This window comes from Triturus cristatus, chromosome 1_2 (assembly GCF_964204655.1).
Source record: "Triturus cristatus chromosome 1_2, aTriCri1.1, whole genome shotgun sequence".
Classification (NCBI taxonomy): Eukaryota; Metazoa; Chordata; class Amphibia; order Caudata; family Salamandridae; genus Triturus; species Triturus cristatus.
In genome coordinates, this window is record NC_140580.1 from 649,812,346 (window position 1) to 649,829,431 (window position 17,086).

At 49.4% G+C, this 17,086-nt stretch overlaps 1 protein-coding gene across 2 annotated transcripts in view; it reads left to right on the top strand.

Moving 5' to 3' along the window:
- LOC146867798 (DPY30 domain-containing protein 1-like) overlaps nt 1-17,086 on the top strand; it is a 148,369-nt gene that overhangs the window by 31,847 nt on the left and 99,436 nt on the right. The window contains exons 2-3 of one of the 2 annotated variants that reach the window (XM_085608094.1): nt 5,557-5,630; nt 6,991-7,152. In XM_085608094.1, the coding sequence (XP_085464220.1) occupies nt 7,000-7,152 (153 nt within the window). In that variant the 5' untranslated portion in view covers nt 5,557-5,630; nt 6,991-6,999. The remainder of the gene's footprint in view (nt 1-5,556; nt 5,631-6,990; nt 7,153-17,086) is intronic. The other variant, XM_085608083.1, reaches the window with a different exon arrangement.

The window sequence follows — 17,086 nt, forward strand, 5'->3', positions numbered from 1 at the left end:
GCCCGCAAATACCACAAAGTATGGGCAGTGGGTCACCATCAACGGCCAAAGAGGGGAGGCTCTGAGAGACACAGGAGCCAGTATGACTATGGTACGTAGCCAACTGGTGTCTCCAGAGCAGGTGATTCCCCATGTACTCCACCCTGCCGCGATGGCTGACGGCAGAATGGGCCACTATCCGGTGGCCGAGGTTCCATTTGAATGGGAAGGGGTTGCAGGGTTGCTTCGAGTTGCCGTAAGCCCTGCCGTGCCAGTCGATTGTCTGCTGGGGAATGACATGGAGCATAATGCTTGGAAGGAGGTGGAATACCGGACTCATGCTGAGATGCTGGGTACACCTGACTGGGCCTGTGTCAGCACAGGGTCTGCGACTACCCGGAGGGGGTGTTCGTTTAGGCGGGAGCCTGGAACAAAGGCACAGCCGGCTGCCGACCAAGGGAAGAACCGAGGGCAGGAGGAGCCTGCCTCGGCATCCGCGCCCCGTGTAACGGATAGGCCACCGGAGGTGGTGGACCAGGAGTCCGCGGAGGGGGATGTTACCGAACTGGAGAACCTACCCATCCCGGCCGAGTGGCACGTGGAGGGAGGGCCGACCAGGGAGGAATTCTGCAAGGGCCAGAGGGAGTGTCCTACCCTTGAGGACTGAGGCGACAGGCCGAAGCCCAGGCAGCAGGGAACGTTGAGGGGAACTACAACATTTACTGGGAGGATGGCCTCCTCTACAGTGAACCCAAGGCACCCATGCACGGAACGTCACGGGCCTTGGTTGTCCCTCAACGTTATCGAGCCTTTCTCCTGGAATTGGCTCATGAGATCACCTTGGCAGGACACCTGGGGAAAGACAAGACCTTTGCCCGGCTTGTCCCACACTTTTATTGGCCTCAAATGAAAGTGTCGTCCGACACCTACTGCCGGACGTGTGTGTCTTGTCAAGCCAGTGGGAAAACAGGGGTGAAGCTGAAAGCTCCCCTGGAACCACTTCCTGTCGTTAGCACCCCCTTTTAAAGGGTGGGCATCGACATTGTGGGTCCGTTAGATCCGCCTTCTACAGCTGGTCACAGGTTTATCCTGGTTCTGGTGGATCATGCCACACGGTACCCAGAGGCCATACCTCTGAGGACCATTACTGCACCTGTTGTGGCTAGGGCCCTGATGGGAATCTTTACCCGAGTGGGTTTTCCCAAGGAAGTTGTGTCTGACAGGGGGACCAACTTCATGTCAGCATACATGCGGGCCATGTGGAAGGAGTGTGGAGTGACCTACTGGTTCACCACTCCTTACCACCCCCAGACCAATGGTCTGGTGGAGAGGTTCAATAAAACCTTGAAAGGCATGATCAGAAGTCTGCCTGAAAGCCTGCGGAGGAAATGGGACGTCCTCCTACCCTATTGTTTTCTTACAGGGAAGTGCCACAGAAGGGAGTGGGCTTCAGCCCCTTCGAGCTTTTGTATGGGCACCCTGTGTGTGGACCTCTCGGCCTGGTGAGAGACGGATGGGAAAGAACTCCCAGAAAGCTTCCCCAGGACGTGGTGAGCTACATGCTGGCCTTCGGAGCCAAATGGCTAAGTTGTGGAAGCAAGCTTCTGACAACTTGGAAGCCAGCCAAGCAGTGATGAAGGCGTGGTATGACCACAATGCTCATCCGGTGGAATTGGAGCCTGGCCAGATGGTGTGGGTGATCGAACCAGGAGAGCTTAGTGCCCTCCAGGATCGCTGGTCAGGACCCTTTGAGGTGTTGGAGAAGAAGGGTAAGGCTACCTACTTGGTGGATCTGAAGACCCCTCGCCAGCCCCTACGGGTGCTGCATGCCAACCGCCTCAAACCCCACCATGAGAGGCCCGAAGTCATATTGCTGATGGTGACTGACGGAGCAGAGGACGTGGAAAGCGAGCCTCTCCCCGACTTATTTGCGTCTCAAGAGAAGAATGGGTTGGTGGAGGGAGTGATTCTCTCCCCGTCCCTAACTCCTGAACAGCAGGAGGACTGCCGCCAGGTCCTGGGGCAGTACTCTTCGTTGTTCTCCCTTGTTCCGGGTAGGACTCACCTGTGCGTCCATGAGGTGGACACAGGAGACAGCCCACCTGTGAAGTCAAAGATCTACCGGATGACAGACAAGGTGAAGGCCAGCATTCACAGTGAAGTCACTAAGATGCTGGAGCTAGGAGTGATTGAACCTTCCAGCAGCCCCTGGTCCAGTCCGGTGGTACTAGTACCAAAAGCTGCACCACCGGGTGCCCAACCGGAACTGAGGTTCTGTGTGGACTACCGGGGACTGAACTCAGTAACCAAGACTGATGCTCATCCGATTCCGAGGGCGGATGAACTGATTGACCGGCTGGGAGCTGCCCAATATCTGAGTACCTTTGACCTTACTTCCGGGTACTGGCAGATCTCTCTGACTGATGGAGCTAAGGAAAGGTCAGCCTTCTCCACGCCCAAGGGCCACTACCAGTTCTGCGTGATGCCCTTTGGGCTCAAGAACGCACCTGCCACGTTTCAGCGTCTGGTGAACTGGATCCTCGCTGGAATGGAGAGTTTCTCTGTTGCTTATCTGGACGACATTGCCGTCTTCAGTAACAGCTGGGAGGATCACTTGCGTCACCTGCAAACTGTTCTCCAGGCCCTGAAGCACGCTGGTTTAACGATCAAGGCCAGTAAATGCCAGATCGGGCAGGGGTCGGTAGTGTACCTTGGACACTTGGTGGGTAGGGGAGTGGTGCGACCCCTCCAGGCGAAAATCGAGGCTATCATGGCCTGGGAACCCCCCAAGACTCAGACTGAGGTCCGAGCTTTTCTGGGCCTCACCGGATATTACCGCCGCTTCGTGAAGGGGTATGGGACCATTGTGGCCCCCCTCACGGAGCTTACGTCCAAGAAGCAACCTCGACGGGTAGTCTGGACGGAGGCTTGTCAGCAGGCCTTTGTGAAACTGAAGCAAGCCATGTGCGAGGCCCCGGTCTTAAGGGCCCCAGACTTTTCCAAGGAGTTCATTGTCCAGACGGATGCATCGGAACATGGCATTGGGGCAGTGTTATCGCAACTCAATGAAGAAGGTCTGGATCAACCCGTGGTCTTCCTATCCCGGAGACTACTTCCCAGGGAACAGAAGTGGAGTGCAATAGAGCGTGAAGCCTTTGCAGTGGTATGGGCTCTGAAGAAGTTGCGGCCATACCTGTTTGGCTCGCACTTCCTAGTTCAGACCGATCACAGACCCCTTCGGTGGCTGATGCAGATGAAGGGGGAGAATCCCAAGTTGCTAAGGTGGTCTATTTCCCTACAGGGAATGGACTTTCAGGTGGAACATCGGCCTGGAGTGGACCACACCAATGCAGACGGTCTCTCAAGGTATTTCCGCCTTAGTGATGAGAACTCCCAAGGGGTTGGGTAGCTCTCCCCACTTTCAGCTGGGGGGGATGCGTGTTAGACCTGTCAGCCCTTTGGGTGGTCCCTCCTCATCATTATTTATTTTGTCCCCCTTCTGCCTCAAACCCTGTTATAATTTTTCCTTTTTGGGAACCACCAGACTTTTTAGTGTTGATGCAGGGTCAGGGAGCCATTTTCCCTACCCCTGGAACTTCTGTCTGAGGGCCTGAGACACAAAATGGTGGCCACCCATTGTCACCTGTGACATAACCAGAACTCACTGGAGGTTTCTAGAACCTTCTGGAACATTCTAGAATCCTGTGATAGTGGGAGGCAGTTTTAGAATGTTGGGAGGCCATCTCAGAGTGGCAGTTGGCATCTTACTGGAGAGGAGAGAGGACAGAGATAGAAGGAGGTCGGAGTAAGGCAGCAGAGGTGGAAACCAGTGCTTGGAGTGGGGTCCAGAAACCCACCCTTGATGCTAGTCCCTACTGACCAAGCCCAGCCTAAAGCCCTGTGTGGGACCAAGACCAGAAGAACCATCTTAAGGATCTGAACATTTGGAACAGGCCTTAAAGAGGAAGAACAGCAAGCTCCTGACCTGTTCAGCGGTGTCCTCCTGGAGTCCTGACGTCGAGAAGCCTGGAGACCTGGGGCCTGAGGTAGAGAAGCGGCGCTGACAGAAAGCAGACGTCGTACCCGGAGCCGCCAGAGGTCGAGTGAGGGCGCCGACGGAGGTCGTGGAGAGGCACCGGAGGTCGAGTCGGGAGTCACCTGAGGTCGAGTGAGGGCGCCGACGGAGGTCGTGGAGAGGCACCGGAGGTCGAGTCGGGAGTCACCTGAGGTCGAGGTGAGGCGTCGACGGGGGAGTGAAGTCCGCCCACCGGAGTCGCCGGAAACTGAGGTGAAGCGCGCCGGAGGTCGGGAGTGGAGATCGCACTCCGGAGACACCCGGAAGCGGGGAGACCGTGTCCCTGCGACGCCGGAAGGCGACATCGAGCCGAGGCCGCCCAGCGACATCGAGCCGAGATCGCCCAGCGACGTCGAGGCCGCCCAGCGACATCGAGTCGAGACCGCCCAGCGACATCGAGCCGAGGCCGCCCAGCGACATGGAGCCGAGGCCGCCCAGCGACATCGAGTCGAGACCGCCCAGCGACATTGAGTCGAGGCCGCCCAGTGACATCGAGCCGGGCCCGCCCAGCGACATCGAGCCGGGCCCGCCCAGCGACATCGATCCGGAGCCGCCTCACGGCGTCGACACGGCGCCGAGCGGAGCCGATCGTCGTGGAAAGGACAGTAAGTGGTAGAGGGGGCGTCTAAGGCCCCGTGGAGCCCTAAAGACCATCCTAGGGGTTAGAGGGGTGCCAGGGGTGAACTGAGACTGGTACAGTGACCTCCGTAAAGGGCTGTGTAGTTTGGAGGGCCAGATCTTTAGGTTACCCTTGTTCTGCCTCAGCTTAAGCCCCAGCCTTGACCAATCTAGGTGGGACACCCCCATGCCATCCAAATGACCACAAGCTGTGTATGGGCAAAGTAAGACCAAGTGACCTCATGAAAGTGATCTGATCTGTAATTGTCATTGATTGCTTTACCTTATTTATTGAAGGTGCTTTATTTATTGTCTTCCACTAATTTATTCTTGCACTGTATTTATTGTCTGACTGTATTTATTTGCCGTCTGTATTTATTGCACATCTATTTATTCTTTGCTTAATGATGACCTGAACCTATTTGTTGAAATTCCGAAGTAGCATTGTTTATTTGACCTGCTCTTTTAAAGGAAAATCCTATTGTATTGTATTTATGATGTGAAGCCTGCAACTAAGAGAAAATAAGATAAAGACATATATATTTTCATCTTGTCTTCCATAATTTTAACGGTGTAGTGTCGTTTTTGGAACGGATGAACGCATGGTTATTGTGAGGGTGTGACGTACGCTTAACACGGTGCCTGACCCCCAACCGCTCGAGCCAAGCTACCACTGTGCTGGGAACCTGGTGACTGCTAACCCGGTTGCCCGGTTTCCAACAATTATCCTTTACGTTGCCTGCGGGCTGTTTTTTAAAGATTCATAATCTTTTTATTTTCCAACAGTTCGTTATGACTTAGCTCTGTGTTCCTGTATGTTCTATTGAGTCTATTATTTTGGCTGTAAAAATTAAAATGACATTATTGAATTTCTTTACTGGCAGGTGGTCCATGATACAAATGATTTCTTGTTTAAGACAAATACCCAAGAGCCCAGAACTTTGACACACTTTAATAGGTAATACCACCAACGTATATTTTAATCCTCAATTGAGGGGTAACAGAATAGATTATTTTATATATTGGCTATGTTTGCATATCCAAGGAATGTGTTTCTTGTGCAGGTTCTCTGTTATAATAGCCAAGCTTTAAATGTCTCCACCACTCCTTGTAATGACTGAGCTAGACAGCGGTTTGTTGTTTCCAAATACATTGCGTTGTTTTAGATCAACGTGGGAATTATGGCTTGTCCAAACGGTTAATGCTATAGATTGAACTATTTCTATTGTTTTTTTAATTAAACTTATTGTTATTGTTTTATTAACTGTGGCAATACACACACAATCCGCACCAAACCTCATTACAGAAATGTTCCCAGCAACAACCAATACCTCTTATTCAAAAATATCTTCAACATTGCTTCTCAAATGTATGTTATATTTATTAGTTACGTTTTTCACGAGGGATGCAAAGTATGAAAAGGACCCACCCACTTCCCCCCATATTTTCTCTTTCTGTTTGTTGCAATCTCGTCTTTTATATCTGGACTCTTCTGCAAGGGCACAGTATTCCCCATTTTTGAAAATAGATTTTTATTGGCAGGTTCCCAAAACAATGTCCCAAAAATATTTTTCGTATTGGGCAGGAATAGTACCCTGACAGGACCTCTCCTCTATATAATTACCATCATTTCAGAGCTCATAGGTGGACAAATCATGGACATACAAATAAGTGAGTGATGTAAGAGAAATGTTTTTTTTTTTTTTTAAATGACATCAAAAGTAAGCTTTTACACATCGGGTGTTTCTTTGAGACATTAGACTGAAGCAGAAACCAGTGAGGATTCGAGGTATGGAAAGATCAGAGCACAAGTGCAGGCTTGAAAGACTCTTTTTTGTAAGGAAAAACCAAATCACTGTGTAAGATCTTGTTTTTTAATGGGGATATTACATTGAGGATACTCTCCAAACAAGTGGCTATATTATCATTGTGTTGCTGAGCAGAATTAAATCCATGGTGCCAGTACCTGAATCGATCTGAAGTGAGGGATTTCGGGATGTCAGGTCCAGAGCACTGGCATAACGCAAAATGAGGTTCCCCCTCCCCCTCCAAAACGTGATGAAGGGCCCATGAGTCTCACAAATATTCATTGGCCTTTGGTTGAACAGGCAGCCTCTGGAGGGTTAGGGGCCCCTGAAGGCTCGGTTGTGTCTTTGTGCTGCAGGGGCTTGAGTAACACACCTGATCCAGAGATGTCTTGAAACTCAAATGTGCATGGTTTTGGGCGAGGAGGGTTGCTCTTTGTTAACAGCCAATGGGCACACAGTCCCAGTGTGATGACACTCACAGGCCTCTTTCCATTGCTGCTCTTGTTGCAGAGCGCAAATATGGGGATGGATTCGGAGTACCTGAAGAAGTGCCTTGGGAAATGTCTGGCAGAAGGCTTGACCGAGGTGGCTGAGCATCGCCCAATGGATCCCATCGAGTATCTGGCGCACTGGCTGCTCAAATACAGGAAGAACATCATCGAACGAGAGCAGGTATGACTCTAAACAGTACAACCATTTGTTGCTTTGATTTTAAAGGAAACAAATTGCATCACTTGTATTCTTTATTTCACTGCCTTCCCTCATGCGCTAGACATATTTGGTCAGTCATTCACAATATTTATTCAATCAACATGTGATCATAAGAGTATAAAATCTGTACAACGTTTAAAATGAATAAAGCAGTTAAAAGTACAGTATGAAATCAATACTTCACAATAAAACAGATACCTTCTGCACCGTGGCACGTTGGATATATGTTCCAGTTAAAAAGCAAGTCATCGCCGATGGCAGTGTCTGTAACAAAACTAAAGCAACCCTGCAGTGTCTGATGTTAGCTTGTTTTAAAAGAGGTCAAATATACAGTTTTCTCAGTGACACAATATTTACAGGACAACATAAAGTGCAATGTGCATTGTACAGAGCAGCCATCACACAGGTAGATGGGTAAATTGGCAATGTAAGTGTCCTGTATAGGATAGGCTACCAAAAAAGAGGACGATGTATAGTCTTAATCTTCCCAGCAGAAACCTATGATGCGGATTTGTGACCCAAATAAGATACGGCTCAATGCCATTACAGGTAGAAATTTCAATGTATACCTGGATAATGTGTTGGTTGGCTTGCCTGAAATATTACTGGGGTCTTGAAGAGATCTACCAAATCCAGACTAGTGCAAGTTGTGTAAATGTACCTAATCCAGGAAATTTTCATTCATTGATCCAGTTTCAGGCAGTCAGTATGAACCACTCGGTTAAAAGAGGTTTGGGTCTTTATCCATATTTTGAACCATAGAAGAAGTGGCTGTAATGTTATAGTGTTACTAATAAACCCTAGCCCAGTTTCCAAGTGGCAGATAAAGGAGCTTGTGGAGTTTGGGATGGCTTAATAGTGTCTTAATAAAGCCATTCTCGAACCTCTCCAACAGATTCCTAGATGCTAGCCTCATAGCTAGCATTTATACAGCATTTGGCTTTGTATATGGTAACACGCTCTTTAATAGGCTTTGTTCCTATTTTAGTGGCAAAGCTGAAGGGCAGTGGCCCTCCTAATATTCAGTGGGCCCCAAGTGTGTTTCTCTTCAAATGATATCCAGAGATAAAGAAACATCAGGACAGTGTTCACATTTTTGTTGTTATTCACTCTAAAGGTAATACTTTCCCTCTTACTTGATTCAAAGACCATTTTATGAGTTTTTGCCTAATTGACAACAAGATCCAGGCTGGTCATAAAAATGCAGAAGCGGTCAAGCAATCGCTATAGGCCAATTGCCGTCCTTGCTATGAAAACATTATCGTTGGCATGAATCAGTCCGGGGACACTACAGATGCCTATTCGCAGACAGTCATCATAGAAGTCCAGCAGTTTTTCTTCCAAGCCATTCACAAATAAAGAGAAAAGGAAGGGGTCCAGGATGCATCCCTGGCGTACGTATCTGGCTGGTTTAAAGTGTTCAGTTGTCTCCTCTCCTCCGAGCCATATCTGACACTGGCAGTCACCTGGACTGCAGGAACACCCTACTAGTAGCAGTAAACGACACCTTACTAACAAGTTGCAAGTAGTGCAGAATACAACCTCTCGGGTGATCTGCAGACTACCGACACAATCTTCTTCAACTCCCATTTTAAGGAAGCTTCACTAGTTCCCTATTCAAAAGGGGGTTGTATTCAAACTTTGCTGTCTAATACAGTCTATAAGGCCACGCCGCTCCTATCTACATTCGCACCGTAGTTACCATCAGCCCCTCAGGCAGCTCAGGTGCTCAGATAAAGCGTTCTTGCGGATTCCTCGCATTCATACCTCAAGATGTGAGGTAGAGCTTTTTCTTACACAGCCCCATACCACTGGAACAAACTCCCTCTTCATACCTGCCCTGACTTTCTAAGCTTCAAGAAGATGCTGAAAACGTATTTGTTTAAATTACTCCTGACTCGCCTGTTTCACCACAATTAAACGTGATGCTAACACATCATTTGATGACATTCTGACTCAATTGAAATATCAGAGTGTGATTGAACCCTGTATTTCGTCAATGAATAATCCTCTTTTTCTGATATTGAAACCAGACGGTTCATATCGTATACTTTTTAGACTACAAACACTTGAACAGTCATGTTCATACCTCTGCGGTATAGAACACACATAGCTCTGCGCTAGTCAATAACATTGTTCGAAAGATTTTTCAGTCATACCTTGGCTACTGAAAGCCGTGACTTAACTGCATTCAGCGCACTCTGCAATCAAAGACGATATGCGAGATTACCATTGGGAAAAAAGAATAGCCCAGGAGTGTTTGTGGCATGCATTGTGTTTATCTTACATGATATTGACCCTGATGCCTTTTCGTATGTTGATGACATCTACTTCTTGGATGATGAAATGCATCCACATCTTATGCGGGTGGATCGCATTATCACACATTTTGCTTCATTGGGTTACAAATTCAATTTTGTGAAGTCGCATATTGCCTTTTTGGCTGTCCTTTTTCTTGTATATGAGCTCAATATTGAAGGTAGGGGTTGCCCCCCCCCACTTTTTGGAGAAATGTGCTCAATTGCAACCTTCGTTGACCCTAAAAAATTACGATCTTTGCTGGATTTCTTGAATTTCGACAGGACCTACATTCCTGATTATGCCCAGCGTATACAACCTTCTTTTTCCTTTTCCGGAACATACCGCTGTACTTAGGTCTTTGCAGCCTGATCTGCTCGCTACTCAATTTTTGTTAATCAGAGACAATACCACAAATTTGGTCATGAGGATTGTACCAGGTGTGTTAGGATTCACGTACGTGACTTTCAATGAAGGGGACACGGTTCCCAGTGCTTATAAATTGCATTTGTATACTCCAGCTGAAATGGGCTTTTCTTCGACTGAAATATTTTTGACAGCAGTACAGATGACGATTCTGAAGGAACACTCTCTGGCTCGGGGAAAGTCATTTTCATGGTTGCACCAGTGCCAGCCTTAGAAGCTGTCATGAAGGCGAGTGTACCTAATTGTAAAGCTCTGCATCCTCATTGGATACAAAGGGCTAGTTCATTGATGTCGGCTAATGTCCATTTAATCTTTGATCCTTTATTACACTATGAACATGTTCATCCTCCTCCTTTATCACTACTCCCTCTTGATCAGTACAGATGTGTAATGTACACTGATGGGTCTGCACAGCTAGCTATTGGTTTTAAACATGCTTATTCCATGGCCTGCGCAATTGTGGCAGGCACAATAGTGAACGGTTATTTTAAATCCTCCTTGATTCACACACAATCCCCTGGGGTTTGCATGGCACAATTGGCCGAGTTACGTGCTTTGATTTTGGCTCTTGAGTTTGCTGATCCTGAAGTGCCTACACTTGTAGTGTGCGATTCCTTTTACTGTGTATAGTCTTTTAATGACAACTTGTTCTTTTGGAACCAAAATGATTTTCGTGATTCTAAAGGTAGCGCAATAAAGCATAAAATGCTTTGGGTCCGAGTGGCCGTTCTTAAGGAACGTTTTCCACTCACACATGTTATTCATACATTGGGACATCAGCATGTGGGAGCACACGCCATTGGTAATCCTATGGCTGATGAGGCAGCCAAATCTGCAGTTGCCACATGCTCCGTATTTGCTGTTACTAGGTCTATGACTAAAATTGATGATGACATTTTGGCGGCTATTGCTGCAAAGAAAGACGGAACACCGTTTCCCCAGGGATTCCCTTTGTGTACACTTATCATTTAACACCTGATCAGATTCCATTTGTGACTATTCCATCAGTTGGTGATCGTTTGATTCCCAACGAGGATCGCAGACTTTCTTTGATTGTGGCTGCCAATGAAGGCATGGCTTCTGCACATGCCGGGGTGACAGCGACAATTTCGCTTTTACAGTAACGTTTTTGGTGGCGTGGCTTATATCAGCAAATGCACAAATATGTTCTTTGCTGTAACATTTGTCAACAGGTTAAGCCTTCTTCTGTTTCCCGTCCACCACATACTCAACCGTTTGGTTGTATTTATCTTGATCACTGCGGTCCTCTGACATCAGACAATGCTTTTAAATATATTTTAATTGCAGTGGATTTGTCAGTGCTTTTTAGATTTTCTCAAGGCAGGCTAGGATCGGCCTCAAAGTGCCCTTAATAGAAGTTAGCAAACCCTTGTAGATCTCCTCAACTAGATAAGGTGTTTTCACCCCTAGAATGCTTATACTGTCTATATTAGGACAAGGTCCTGGGTTGGATAATACCATAGAAGGTCCGGGGCACTGGCTCTAAAATTTGATCCCACCTTTTCCTCTCCCCCCCTTGCTTCTTCAATTAGCCTCTGCTGACAGGTGTTTGAGTGTAAAGTTGTATCTCCTCAAGGTGCTCAGGAGGCTCAGCGACAGATGTCCTGCCAAAAGGACCTGTGGAGGTGTTCAGGACCCCAAGTGTCTCATTTGTCAGAGCTGAATTGGTGCCCACATCAGCCATAATTACATCATACAATGTTTGCAAATCATATTAGACAGGTGGAGAGAAAAAGGATAAGCACTGCTCTGCCAATGCAGTTTCATTGTTAATCACCCACACTGCGCGTTGCAGAAAGATATCCAAATTGGTGTCAGGCATGAATGCCGGGGATATGACTTTCCATTTCCCCATTAAAGAAGAGCTGGGGATCCCTTAATAAGTTTCCAACAAACAAGGTGAAGATGACAGTACCTTAGATAGCAGGCAAAAGAGAGGTGTCCCAGACCAGGCTCTCCTGGGTGATGACGGGCACAGACGGGTCCTCTCTTTGCCCTGTCTTAGCCCGGGCACGGTCTGCGCTGTCGGAGGAAAGCAGCACTTAAGAGCGCAGGCCCAGGTGCGCCAGGCGACGCCCCCGGCGTGGTGCGGGCTGGGGCTGTGGACCGTGACTGGCCCCCAGCCGCTGGAGTGTCCCACACTGTGAGGGGAAAACATCTCTTAAGAGCACGGGCCCAGATGCTGCAGGCAGCGCCTCCAGGCACGGTGCGGGGTGGGGCCTGTGGTCCATGACCAGCGCCCAACAGCAGGAGTGTCCCACGCTGCGAGAGAAAAGCAGTGCTTAAGAACGTGGGCCCAGGTGCTGCAGGTGGTGCCTCCAGGTGCAGTACGGGCTGCGGCCTGTGTCTGTGTCCTGCCCCCAGCAGCAGGAGTGTCTAAGTGTAGAAGCTGAGTTGCCCAGTAAGGCAAATTATCTGGCCACTGTGCAAAATCAGCTCCATTTTTGAACCCTGTCCGACCCCCCCATGCGCTTCCATTTTGGAAACGGAGAACACATTTGGTAATAAACGTTACCACATGCATGCATTTTTATTCTGATTCGTGTAGAAGGGTTTTTAATGCACTACACATTACTTCTAATTCACTTAGGGACCGTTTTTCACTTGGTCCTTGCATAACACTGAGGGGGAGGGGGGGGACGTTGCTACTTCCCTATTGAAAAAAGGAAACCTTTGCTCATATTACACCTTCGAAAGGGAGAAGGATTTTAGCACAATCTGGTACTAGGGAGGATGTCTTATCTCTGCCCCAGAACATTACAAAACTGGGCCCTTCCTCCTTAATAACACAGATGATACTCATGGGCGCTTCCCCCATAGAAGTTTATGTTTACATTGTTAAATGTAGCCATATGTGGAAGGACAATCCAGCCTTTTATCATGATTTTGAATTGATAAGTGTGGTAACTTAAGATGGTGCTGGGGAGGCTCTTCATCCTAACAACAATCTCATTTGAGGCTGGTAGAAAGGCAAGTCAAACAGATACAAAAAACACATTTTTAAGCTGATTAGTGGTGGTAACTGTTATTACTCTCACTAAATATCAGTGTCCATTCAGATGTATTTCTTTGAAAAGAATCTAACAGTGGAAAAAAGATCAAATAAAATCGATCACCGTGATGAAAACACACAAGACCTGTACAGTTGTAGTGTTGTGACCTCGGATACGATCATACTTTACACTCTGGTGCAAATATACACTGTGTAACAGCTGGCGCACCAGCTCACTGCCGGCTAGCGTGAGCGCGTCTAGATAAATAAAGAGGGCGGAGCTGCCGGGGGCAGTCCGCGCACTACCGCACACGAGAGTCGGCTGATTATTTCACCGCGGCGCGCACCTCAGTAATTAGCGCACCTCGCAGCGGGAGGGCAGGCCCTTCCCCGTAACACCGGCAACGAGGGTGGGATGCCCTAGCGTGCTTTTAGTCCACAAAGCACGAGGAGTGTAGATGGTAGCACCAGCACTGCTGCAACCATGAGGCCCGTCCAGGCCTCTGCAGGCTCACCACACGTGCCCCACGTGGCGTGGCCCCAACCCTGTGGAAGCAGTTTCCTGGCGGCAGAGGCGAAATCCCTGGCTGCTCCCCGCCGCATTAGCCCAGTGAGTCACTGGTGCCACGTGCGAGTGAAGAGTGGAGCACACACGCCCCAAGGAGTGCCACAGAGACACCCTGGTACCATTCCCCAGCCTGAGTGAGTACCCCATGCTTACAAACACGCATGCCTACACGTCACTGAGTGCATTTGCGCCACCTCCCATGCCTGAGGACCGCCCGCCAGCAACAGGCATCTTCGCTAGGCCGCCAACCTGTGCCCATGCCACGCAAGATGGGGGATCAAGACAACGCCGCCCAAGCCCCAGTACCGGCAGTACCACATCACTCTCCCTCTGGCGTCCTGACTCCTTTCAGTGAATCAGCGGACCCCTCAACGGCTGTGCCACGGTGGCAGACATGGCTTGGCCGCCTAGAGAAGTATTTCATCGCTACGCGGGGAAAAGGATGGGGCAGTGAAACGCTCAACACGGCCCCCAAATGATTATGCCGCAGCAGTCGCAGCCCTGAACGCCCATTTTGATCCCCAAATGAACACTGACTTTGAACATTTCAAACTAAGACAAGCAAAGCAACGGGAAGGCGAGTCCGTTGACGCTTTCCACGCATGGCTAAGGGAACTAGCCGCAACACATCTCGTGGGCGACCGAGCCTCGGAAGAAATCAGAGCCCAGTTGATCCTTGGGATACGCAGCAAGACCCTACATGGCCTCATAGTATGGCAGCCGAACATATTGATGAATGATATCCTGGTGCTTGCGCGGTCCCATGACCTGTCGGCGGCACGTGCAGAAGAGATGGACGTAGCTCTGATGAGAGGACCAGAAAAGAGTGTCACGGTAAAGTCGGAAAACGCAGACGCAGTTAGGACAAAAGACAGGATCCACAGGCTGCGAGATCGTTAGCCACAGACCCCTAAGAACCGCTGCGGATACTGTGGGTACGAAGAACACCCCTCACAGTCTTGCTCGGCACAAGGGAAGACATGCACCAACTTCGGCATCGCAAATCATTTCGCATCAGTGTGCAGGAGAAAGACGCAGTGTAAAGAAGGGAACAGGCCTAAATCGGTGAGACGGATGGTCCGCCAGCTGTTACAGGTCTCGCTGGCATCTCAATCTGGGAGCAAGAAAAGAGAACAGACAGCCTACCAAGAGGATACGTCCACGTCGGACGACGAGAGAGAGACATATTTAGTCTTGTTCACCCGAGCCCTGAAGAGCAAAGCGGGGACGTCACAAAAGCACACCTGAGCATGCTGGCAGCCCTGACGTGCCCCCGAGCGCTGACGATTGAAGAAATAACCACCGCGGCCAAAGAAGATCCTGTGATAGTCAAAGTCTAAGACACTATCCAAGGAGGGCTGTGGCGACAGTTCCTTCAGTCAGCAAACGCGTGGTCAAGCCCAGAAAAGGAAAGTCTGGTGCACATGTGGCGGGTAAGAAACGAGCTGAGCCTCACTCAAATTGGACTTCTCCTGAGAGGGAACCGCATCGTCATCCCAGCGTCCCTGCAACTGCGGGCAACACAATTAGCCCACGGAGGACATCAGGGGATGGAAAGGATGAAAGCCCGCATGAGAGAGAAGGTCTGGTTCCCAGAGATGGATGCCTGGATAGAGGTACCCGAGAGATCAGCGCCTGTCCACACCGAAGAACATGGTCAGAGCCCCTGGGAGAAAGTGAGTGTGGACTTCGGGAGTTTTCCAGATGGGCGAGTCACATTGGCCCTCATTGACAGTTACTCCAAATACCCGATAGTAGAAGTGGTAACCTCGACAGCGTTCCTCTATGTCGGCCCAGTTCTGGAGAAAATATTTGGAATGTTCGGATGTCCTAAAGAACTCCGCAGCGACAACGGACCCCCATTCCAAGGACACGAATGTCATGAATTCATGCGCCACCATGCCATTTAGCACCGGCGCATCACCCCCCAATGGCCCCAAGCCAATGGAGAGATAGAGCGTTTCATGCGAACAATAAACAAGTCCATTTGCATCGCCGTGGCGGAACAGAGTGACCCCGAATAAGAACTCCAGAAGTTTCTACAAAAATATCGGAGCACGCCACACTGTTCAACACGCCAAGCCCCCTGGGCGCTCATGTTCTCCGGCACCCGCCGAGATGGTATCCCCGTTGCCCCCGGCTGGTCCCCCCCTCCATTTGACGAGGAAGGGGCACTCAGAATAAGAGAGAACCGCAGCAACCAGGCCAGTCGGACCCGGAGAGCAGCAGTCCGCCCGCTCCAGCCAGGAGATACCGTTATCCTGAAAGACAGAAGACCAGGAGGAAAATTCCGTACTCGCTACGAACAAGGACACTGGACAGTGATCGGCAGGCAAGGAACAATGGTGACCGTCGAGAAAGCTGGAGAAAGGGTGACCCGCAACATCTCCTGGTTCAAACAGGTAGATCAACCTGTCTCCCTCCCCACCATCGAGAATCACACTGAGGAGACTGAAGATCGACAGAGCGAGCCCCTGGGGACCGATGATCAATAATCCGAAGAACTCCCTGAGTCCAGGAGGTACCGAGACCAGCTGAGGCCTGCTCCCCACCCCCGGCGCCCCGGTCCACACACCCCCAATCAACAGAGGGGTTACCAGGTATGCGCTGAGAGAAAATCCACCGCCAAGCACCCGCCTGAGAGACTTTGCCTGCCAAGTAAGTGAACTATGAGACTTTTCATACTCCTGTCAAATACTGAGTTGAGATGGGATGTAACAGTTGGCGCACCAGCCTTTTCCCGCTGGTGCGTGTTCCACAAACCTGCCTCTGCGCTCACGCCGGCTAGCGTGAGCGCGTCTAGATAAATAAAGAGGGCGCAGCTGCCGGGGCAGTCCGCGCACTACCGCACACGAGAGTCGGCTGATTATTTCACCGCGGCGCGCACCTCAGTAATTAGCGCGCCTCGCAGCGGGAGGGCAGGCCCTTCCCCGTAACACACTGCAGTGTGTACTGTTGTCCTGTAAATGAATCGAGGGCACTAGGACCCTGTGGGTAGTGATAGCGAGACGTCAGAGTAAAGGAAGTAGTTAGAGATTAAAAAAGGGAAGAGCCAGATAGGGAGAAGTAGTGATCAGTGAAGGTTGGTGCGTACAGAGCTCCTGTGTATTATTACGAATAAAGGTTCGCCAAATGAGCAGAGTGTTGCCTCTTATTTTCATAGTTCTGACACTACACAGTGTAAGGCTCCACGGCTAATTTTCTGAGCACTTCTCAAAGGAGTATGTTCTTTGGGTTTATCACTGCACTTCTTTTTCAGATCACAGTCAATAGAGGGGTTACACTGTAGACTAAGGTCCTAGTCCAGTTTATCACAACAGCGTCAGTTGTTCATGGTAGCTCAGCATGTTTAACGTTAACTGCTGATGAAATGTAAAAATACCAGCTAGGTCCACCAATTTGGAAGATCAAAATGGGTGAGCTTATTCCAAAGCGTTTTACCAGTAAATTATTTTGAGAGGCATGCATGTGCCACAGCATCTTCCTGGACTACGCTTAACAGTTTAGACCTAAGTTGGGTCACTTAATGCAAAGTTGGTATGATACTTTTTTTATAGGTGGTTATCCCCGTGTACTAGAATCCTCAAAGG